This window comes from Porites lutea, chromosome 6 (assembly GCF_958299795.1).
Source record: "Porites lutea chromosome 6, jaPorLute2.1, whole genome shotgun sequence".
In the NCBI taxonomy this organism is placed as follows: domain Eukaryota; kingdom Metazoa; phylum Cnidaria; class Anthozoa; order Scleractinia; family Poritidae; genus Porites; species Porites lutea.
In genome coordinates this window covers 8234034-8243055 of record NC_133206.1, presented here as the reverse complement: position 1 = coordinate 8243055, position 9022 = coordinate 8234034, and the positions used below count along the sequence as shown (strand labels likewise).

At 37.2% G+C, this 9022-nt stretch overlaps 1 protein-coding gene across 4 annotated transcripts in view; it reads right to left on the bottom strand.

The window, feature by feature from the left end:
• The window catches only part of LOC140940344 (uncharacterized), a 14271-nt gene extending 10365 nt beyond the window's left edge, over positions 1-3906 (bottom strand). For 2 of the 4 annotated variants that reach the window (XM_073389292.1, XM_073389294.1), the window contains exons 1-3: positions 3573-3905; positions 1594-1642; positions 218-304 (exon numbers count right to left, since the gene is read on the bottom strand). In XM_073389292.1, coding sequence (XP_073245393.1) covers positions 218-304; positions 1594-1642; positions 3573-3755 — 319 coding nt within the window. In that variant the 5' untranslated portion in view covers positions 3756-3905. Of the gene's footprint in view, positions 1-217; positions 305-1593; positions 1643-3572 lie in introns of all 4 variants that reach the window. The other 2 variants (XM_073389293.1, XM_073389295.1) reach the window with 2 other exon arrangements.
• Between the last annotated feature and the right edge of the window lie 5116 nt (positions 3907-9022).

Genomic DNA, 9022 nt, shown 5'->3' with positions numbered 1-9022 from the left:
ATGCTACTTGTACTGTAAAGAAAACGATATATTAAAGCATGTTTTCACTCTGCTTGTTTTCATTCTAGCAAGCTTCCTACAGATATTTATTTTGTTAACAGCTTATCGTTATGAGAGTTAATAATCATAATAATAGTAATAATCATAATATTAATAATGATGATGATAATAATAATGATATTGATAACCTAATGAATTATTAAGAAAAAGAACATACCATTCAGTACTGTCATCCTTGGAACAGTCCGTCGAGTAAGACTAAGAGTTCTCTGTGTCACTGGTTTTCTTAAACCCTTTGCTTGATCTGCAGGAAAGTGAGAATAACTCAGATCATATTTTGGGGGGGAAATGGTTTTCAGCCTCTTCAGGGATGAAGCTGACTTACATAGATCTATGTACCTCTCATGCTTAAAGACCACTTTTTCAGTACTAGCCTAATTGGGTTTTGTTCAAGCTAGGGTGTGATATGAGAAAGGCAAGAGATAACAACAACATTGAACAGTAGTGACAATGACATTAACAGTGACAACTATTGACGAGGTTGTCAATTACGAGAGTCGAGAGAGATAACATGACAACAACAACAATGACAATGACATTGTCATTGTCATTGTAATAATGACAATAGCCCGTCACTAATTGTATGATTCAGTGGCTCCAAAATCCAAGTGATATCACATACACTGTCAGCAATCCAAACTGGATCTGTTAAATTCTGTCACCCTTCAGCTAGCAGAGGCTTCTTTCTGATGTGTTTTATTGCAATTGTTCATAGTCGATTCATATTTGTCCCAGAGTGGAACTTAAACAACCTAACTACTCATTATGTCAAAATGACTTTCATACCATGTTTTATTGCCATTGCTCTTAGTGGGTTCATATTGTCCCCGAGTAGAACTTAAACAACCTAACTACTCATTATGTCACAATGACTTACATGACATTGTATTGTACCACGTTAAAAGCTACAGCAGAGAGAAACTGCTAGAAGAGGGTGCTTTTCTGTCTTCTTACAATAGGCATTCTTTTTACAATATGTGACAATTAATTATTACACATTTTGAGAATGGTAGATTAAGCAATTGTATCTTTTAAGTAGTAAAAAGCACTTCTTTTGTGGAGGTAATTAAAAGCCATTTAACGGCTGCTCACTTGAGAGGCTCATTATGTTAAAGCAACATGCAGTAGGGATAAAACCCATTTGTGTGTTACTTATGATGGGATGTAAGCAGCTTTGAATTGTTTGTGTTAGAACAAAGTGCTACTGCATGTTACCTACTGTAGAATATGCAAAACTCAATTCAGAATTTATCCTAACTCTCTCTCCCCTAGCGACCAAAGTGAGTTTGACAAAACTTCCAATTTTTTTTGTAAAATGACAAAAGACAAACAGTACGAAGTGAAAATACTGCTGAGAAGAACTCATTTGGATGGGGGGTTACACCCTTAGGATTTAATCCATAAGCAGAGCAAAAAAATTAGAACGACTGAAGGCTTTTCAATAAAAAAAATTATTATAGGGTAAAAGAAGTTGCAAGCTAACCATGTAAGAAGAAGTTTGTTATATAATAAATTCAGTAGCAGGTATATTACCTAATGTTGATTCCTTTTGGCAGCTTTGCATACACTCTTTAAAAATAACCTGGAAAAAATATGGCCAATAAACATGAGCATTGTGTATCCTTTAAAAAGGACTGTCTACTGATATACTTGAAGGTTTTTGTTTTACTTAATGTCAGTGGCTGGGTTATTATAGTTGTTTTCACATAGATCAATGCATGTCAATGAATATTGATTGTTATATTCATTAGAACTCATGGTGGTTTTATCAGAAAAATTATACCTGGTCGCTTAATACTGAGAGGACATTAATTTTTAAGTCGCTTATAGATGTTGTTGAAATGAGGTGTAATAAAGCTTATGGAAGGAGACTGCTTTCTAAGAGAAGTTCAGCTATTAAACATTTCATGACTCCCATAGGGCTTTCTTCAAAGAGTTGTTGACATATTATTTCTTGTGTTCTGCAGATAAGCTTTGGAAGAGAAAAAATAGCATCAGAATTTTATATTTTATTTTGACCATGTTTTGAATTAATTTATATATACTTAGGTGTTAAATTTGTTAGTATGGTGAAAAAAGGCAGAGTAAAAAAAAACTATAGCCAAGTCATTAATTAAATAGTGTTAATTGACAATGGAAATTTATAGCAGGTCTGATAGAAGCATTACTCAGGGAATTATTGCAAACCAGTGTGCAACAAATATGGATGTACTAATAATATTGTGTGCACTGATGAGCCAGGTGAGCCAGTGAACTAGGTGCATGAATAGCATCACTGGGCTTCAATTTTATCCCAGCAGGATTTGCATGGTGGTAATATTTAAAATGATTTAAAAAGTAAACAAACGTGGGGTTCACCTGCTTACAACTATAGTAGTTGTCAATCACACTATAAGAAACAACTTCCATATTCTGCAAGGAACGTAGTAGCACCAAGTCCAATATTATTTGGCTGAGACAGTGTTGTACACATTTTTTTTCTGCTCTAAATTCGGTTTCTGACTTGTACTTTCGAGGCACTTGCATTGTTGTATGTGCTGATTAAATATTCAGTTTTCTTCAAAAAAGTAAATAGATGTCGAAAATACAGAAAGCAAAGTGCTTCATATCTTTGTGGTACATTATTCACTTGTGAACTGCGTAAATGCAGTATTTGAGAAGTGAAAATCCACTCTGAATTGCCACCTTTGGCAACGTTTTGGTAGAAGGAATCTCCAGTTAAAAGCTTTTTATTCTGCCCTCAATTAACTTATTTGCCTTTGAAATAAATTGCCAAACAAACTATGGAAAAAAGGTATAAATTCCTATTATCTAAATATATTCAAAGTATACGGACAACGACGAAAGAAACAAGGTCTTTTTTTTTTTTGGCAAAGTGTTCTTAAGATGCATTACGTGAAGGTTTTTAAAAATGTAGGTATAGAAAACAAAAAATATTCTAAATTTAAACTTTAACAATCGATTGAATTGAATGAAGGTAAATGTGGTATAGCGCATTTGTGTCAACACCGTAGGCACGAGAATAAAAAACATGTTTGCTTCCTATATCATCTTTTGTTATAATACCAAGCTAGCGTAAATGGCCTATGTTGGGAGATCAGAACAGTTTCAACATATAAATACATGTATCCTTTACTGAGGTGTCCCATTATTTTGTGTGCGGTTGCTTTTTTTGTTTTAAAGTAAGTCATGCGGGAAAACGGGAGATACATGTCGCGAATAATTTATGGTTAATAACGAGAGGAAGCCCTCACGTATAAGGCCAAAAAGAGTTGGAAATCCTGATGTCGAAAACTAAGGTTGCGAGAATCTCTTATTTAACCTTAAGCAAAGCTTCCCTTTTGTGATTGAATTAGTGTTTTCCTCTCACACAAAAACGTGTATGTTTCACGCTCATTATCACATCAAGGGCCGAAGTCACGACATCGACCTCTGCTAAATATATCTGGTGCTTGTGTATTTTGAGCCAGACGACAAAAACGTGGGTTTAAATGCAAGTTACATGGACTAACCTTAGCTTCCTTGGCACAGCGGTCAAAACAAACAGACCTTAAACGTTTCGGCACGTAGGTTTGTTCATCCTGCGCCTTTCCAAAGGTTTCAGCCGTTATTGTCTGTGGGATTGTTTGCCCAACATAAGTGTAAATTATTACATGTAAAAGGGCAACTACATGAACAGGGAAACCACTAGGCATAACAATCGTCAAGCAAAACACCACATAGTTTGCTGAAAAGTTCCTATTCGAGCTATTCCAAGTTGAGCAGCACTACTTGTTGCCAGCAACAGAACGGAAATTGTATCTGTCAGAAGACATGTGCACAACTCGTTTTCAGTGCAGTGTCTTGATGACAATAGACACTAAAATAATTCGTGGTAGTCAACCTATCAGGATCCAAGAGTCCGTGGATGACGTCATAGCTATCACGAAGAGCAAATAATATCACTCGGCGAGCTAAAAAAAAACAAACGAACCCGTTCGCCTGAACACTTCCTGTATTCAGTGTGGTGTAAGTCAGTGAAAAATGGGCCTTAATTACTTTCCACAGTCTGTCGTAATAGTGAGATTAGAATGCTACCGTTAAGTCGTGATTTGCTGTTCGCTGTGATGCTGGGGTCTCAGTAGAGGCCCGGATTTCTAAATGAGTGAGTGTAGATTCGGTCCCTGGATCGATACTGTGCTTTCTGAGAATAACCTTGTCTTAATAATTTAACGCGAAGATTTTTACAAAGTTAAACGTAGCACTTATTAAAGCTGAACTGCCAAAACTATTGACGTCTGAGAAAAAATCCGTCCTTGTCTGCCCTTGATGTAGTTCCGTAGACACTATAGACAGTATAGAGAGCGCCATACATTCCAGAATCACTTATCCTTAGCTTTGTGTTTGGGCGGTTTTACTAATGATACCCCCACAAGAGTGTTCACAAAGTATTATCATGATCGTACATTGTACATCCAAAAAATATAAAAGCAACTGAATACCGTAAAATTCCGAAACTCCATGTATAAGCACCTCCGAATATAACAGAATATAAGTCCCTCAAACCCGTAACGCTAAAACCCATCCGTTAAATGGCCCCTCCGAATATGATCCCCCGGGGACTTATACTTGAAAACAGTGCCCTCAAATACAAAGCCAAACAAAGAAAAAACGGTAAATTCCCTCCAACTATAAGCTAGCGTAATCGATTTTTAAACGCAAATTTCCTAAGCCCCCTCGAATATGTGCCCCTTCAAAAATAAGCCCCTCAAAAACGGCCTTTGAAAAATATAAGTCCCGGGGCTTATTTTCGGAATTTTACGGTTTGAGTTATTTTCGAGCGTAGCACTGATCAATTACTCTGACACAATCATTTCAGGAAGACATTTCCGCCTCCCCGAGGAACACCGGTTTCCAAAGTTATTTTTATTTCGTTTGGCATTTGCCCAATAAACCATGTTCGTGTAGTGATTGCGGTGTTTTATTTTATTTTTCTCTGAGTTTACTGCTTGGTGTGTATTTTTTTCTGTCAGTTTCTATTAGCGCTTTAGAGTATGAAAAAATTAAACACAACCCTCAGCTAGCAGCACAAAAGGCTATTCAGTGCTTCCTGTAAGGAGAGCATAGGTTAGACCGAGTATTTAATACGTTCTTTGAGGATCGTACTATAACAGGACTTTACGGACCTATCAGGCAGGAGCCCTCCCGGGTATGACAACGCAAGCCCCTCCCCTCCCCCGATCAGGTGCGTTGTGGAGTTTCCGCACTAACACGGTGGTACTGTCGCAATTTGTAATAATCTTTGCATTTTGTAATACCTGTCACAATTTGTAATAAATCCATCACACTTTGTAATACCTATCGCAATTTGTAATAAACCGTGTTGCACTTTGTAATAAAAAAGCTGTCGCAATTTGTAATAACTGTCCATCGCACTTTGTAATAAACCGTGTAAGCTGTCGCAATTTGTAATAATTCCATCGCACTTTGAAATAATTTTTGAGAGTGATTCAACTTACTTCGTCAACATTAATGTAATGCCAAAATATGAATGGTACTTCATAAACAAAGATAATGACGTCTGTAAGCACGTAAATTACTTATATAGTTTACAACGTATCTCCTCTCATTCAAGCCAATTTACGGTCCTAAACATTTTTTTTTTAAATTAATGTTGATTAGTTATCTGACTTACAAGTTCTGTATTCTTAAACCTTGCTACTGTACTAGGTGGTTTGCATGCTATGATTACCCGGGTGAAGGGCATACTCCCTTATACGGCCTATACGGGGATGTGCCGCTTGGACAGAGCACTGTCAGAGAACAGAATCTAGACACACTATACTAGACAGAAACGAGCCGTTATTAAAAGGCATTTAATTTCCACAAATCGTAACATCCATCCCTACATCATTCGACTGAGGACACCAGGAAAGTTCAAGCTTTCCTTTTTAGATCTTATAACAGGTCGACACAACACCGTCCTTGTGTAACGCGCAATCTTAAAAGAAGTACTAGTGGTTTCTATATTTTGGTCAACTTAATCAGACCAGGCCTGGAAAAACTCAAAATGTTTACAGTAAATAAACAAAAGCGTCACCAGTGGCAAATCGTCGAACCACAACAGAAACATAAACACAAAATCCAATTAGTCACTTTCGAATACCTTTGTATGTACCTAATTTTATAAAACTCACTTGGGGTCATACACTGAGCCGGCTGGCCATTTGGTCCATTATTCTATCTTGATTTGGTCCCATATAGGAACAAAGCAAGTACTCATTCCATCTTAAAACAATTTTTTTTCTATGGAGCCCTCTAATAAAACAAATGCCGTGTGCATACAACTCGTAAGACCTTGCAATTCTTCCGAGCGTGTTCAGGATTACTTTTTTCCCACAAAATAGAAAGGATAATAGACCATCCATTACTACTTGAGTTACCCTATCTAAGGATCAAACCAAAGATACAAAGCCAACAAGGTAAAAAATGATGCCCTGTTTAAGGTTCGAGATCCTCAAAAACCATAGGCTATCTGGGGATGCATACCTACATACCCCACATAAGGGATTATCTCCTTTGACCTCCCGAAGACTTCACGTGTCACGTAGCAAGCAAACATGGATCCGGATTTTGACGATGAATGCCAGGTTATTCATGAATTTTCTGTCGTTAAATGTTGCTTTTGTTACTCAAATATTTTTGATTCCAAATATGTGAAGTGATCTTTTCTTGGTGACATGTCACAGGAAGTTTCATGTCTTTCATAAAAGCGATTTTCGTTGGTCACGTGATTAATTAAGGCAAAAAAATTTATAGCGGAAGACAGCATGTTTGACCAAAAAAAAAAAATTAAGTTTTTTAACACTGAAAGTGCGATGAATTATTACAAACAAACTAATTTATTACAAATTGCGACAGCTTTCTTTATTACAAAGTGCGACACGGTTTATTACAAATTACGACAGGTATTACAAAGTGCGATGATTATTACAAATTGCGACAGGTGCATTGCGTGGGCTCTCGATCGATAATCAGTTCGATGAGCAATATCCAAAAGCTATGATTGTAAACCTAATTTGCCACCAGTGATGACAACTGCTAATGAAATGGTATACTCTCAAAATTAGGGATCGAATAATTTCACTTAGGCTCGGGATATTATTAGGATTTGGACAAAACGCGCGTGAAATTATTCCCTGATTTCACTCTTTACCAGTTTGATTACACATACTTATTGACCTCTTCCGTTCGGTCATTACAGGGAAATCTCAGACCAGGGCCTTGATGTATACATCACCTTCAAGGGAAATAAAAAAACGTTCGAGTTATCGGGAGTTCGAGTTATCGAAGGTAAAATTATATAGAAAAAGATTTGAAGGGAAATGAAAATTGCTTCGAGTTAGCGGGAGGTTGGAGTTACCGTAAAATTCCGAAAATAAGCCCTGGGGCTTATGTTTTTCAAAGTCCCTTTTAGAATGGCTTATTTTTGGAGGGGCTTATATTCGGAGGGGCTTATGTACGGAGGGAAATTTGCTTTTCGAAATCGGTTTGAAATCGGTTTTATTTTACTTTGTATTTGAGGGCAAAGTACAAGCCCCCCTAGGGGCTTATAGTTGGAGGGGCGATTTAACGAAGGGGTTTTTGCGTTACGAGTTTGGGGGGCTTATATTTGGAGGGGCTTATACATGGAGGTACTTATTTTGGGAATTTTACTGTATAGAGGGTTCGAGTTACCGGGAGTCGACTGTATTTATTATATGGCCTGTTCTTTAACAATGAGAAATTATAGACCTGAGCCTACATTCAATTAGAACCAATAACTGGTAAGCGGATAACTTTCAAAAAAGTCACCTCAATGAGTTGTAAATTTGAGCCCACGATACAGTCATGTGACACTGGTCAGCAGATACCTTTTTTGACAGCTCTCAATTGACCATAATATGGATGTCCATAAGGTTGTCCACTACTAAGTTAACCAAGATTGTATATGAATGGACATCTAGCTAGCAATGCCCGGTCATTACAAGAAGATCTTGCCCCGGTTTAGCAGTCAATCAGAGTGCGCGTGCTATTGTAGCCATAAAATAAAAGTCTTTATTGTTCACGTTCTTTGATTGCGATAATCTCCGTAAGGTAAGACCGTTTGTTTAAAATGTAATAGTGTCCCGTAGTGGTGTGATAGTAAATACCAGTTATTGGTGCATGGTTTTCACTGTCAAAACGTCAAAAATAAAAATGGAAACCTTTTTATACAGAAAGTCTAGAATCTGGGAAATGAATTAAAGAGGATAATTATACAAAAAGCCTTGCCAAGAATCGGGTCTATGCAATGGTTCATATGCAAGATATTCGGAAAAACGTTTCACCCAAATTTATAAAGCTTTGTATGGAGACGCCATGTTCATTGTGTCCCCTTCAGGGGCACAAATATGGCCGTCGGAAACCAACAGAAACATCTAGTTTTTGAGTTTTCCTACTAATGCGTGAATTCTTCGCCGTGAGGAACTCATAAAGATTAAAGTAGTAATTATTCTCAATCTCTCAAAATCGGTAATGTTTTAAACCCACATAAGAGCTTTCCTGGCCATCAGCTAAATGCCCCGTCACACAAAAGCCTGGAAATTCACGCGTCGTGTATCGCAAAACGAAGAACCCTTTTGAATCGAAATTTTTTTGTATAAAGGTTTTAAGGTGCTGTAATTCCACATGAAAGTAGAAACTCAGAAGAAGCGATAGTTTCTTAGATTGAATTTTGGTGATGTTATGTGAAAACCAAGAATAGCTATCACTAAGTGCCAACGAGGGAAAACCGGCCACAGCTGTATTAGATAAAGATGAAAATTTGGCAGCATCAGGGTTACAATGACATCGAAGTTGTCATAGCAACAAAATGATGCCATTACCTGTTTTACTTGCAGCCATATTCCTCGGCACTGGGAACTGTTCTTCCAAAATCGTTCACGGGAACTTTTTCCTCCAA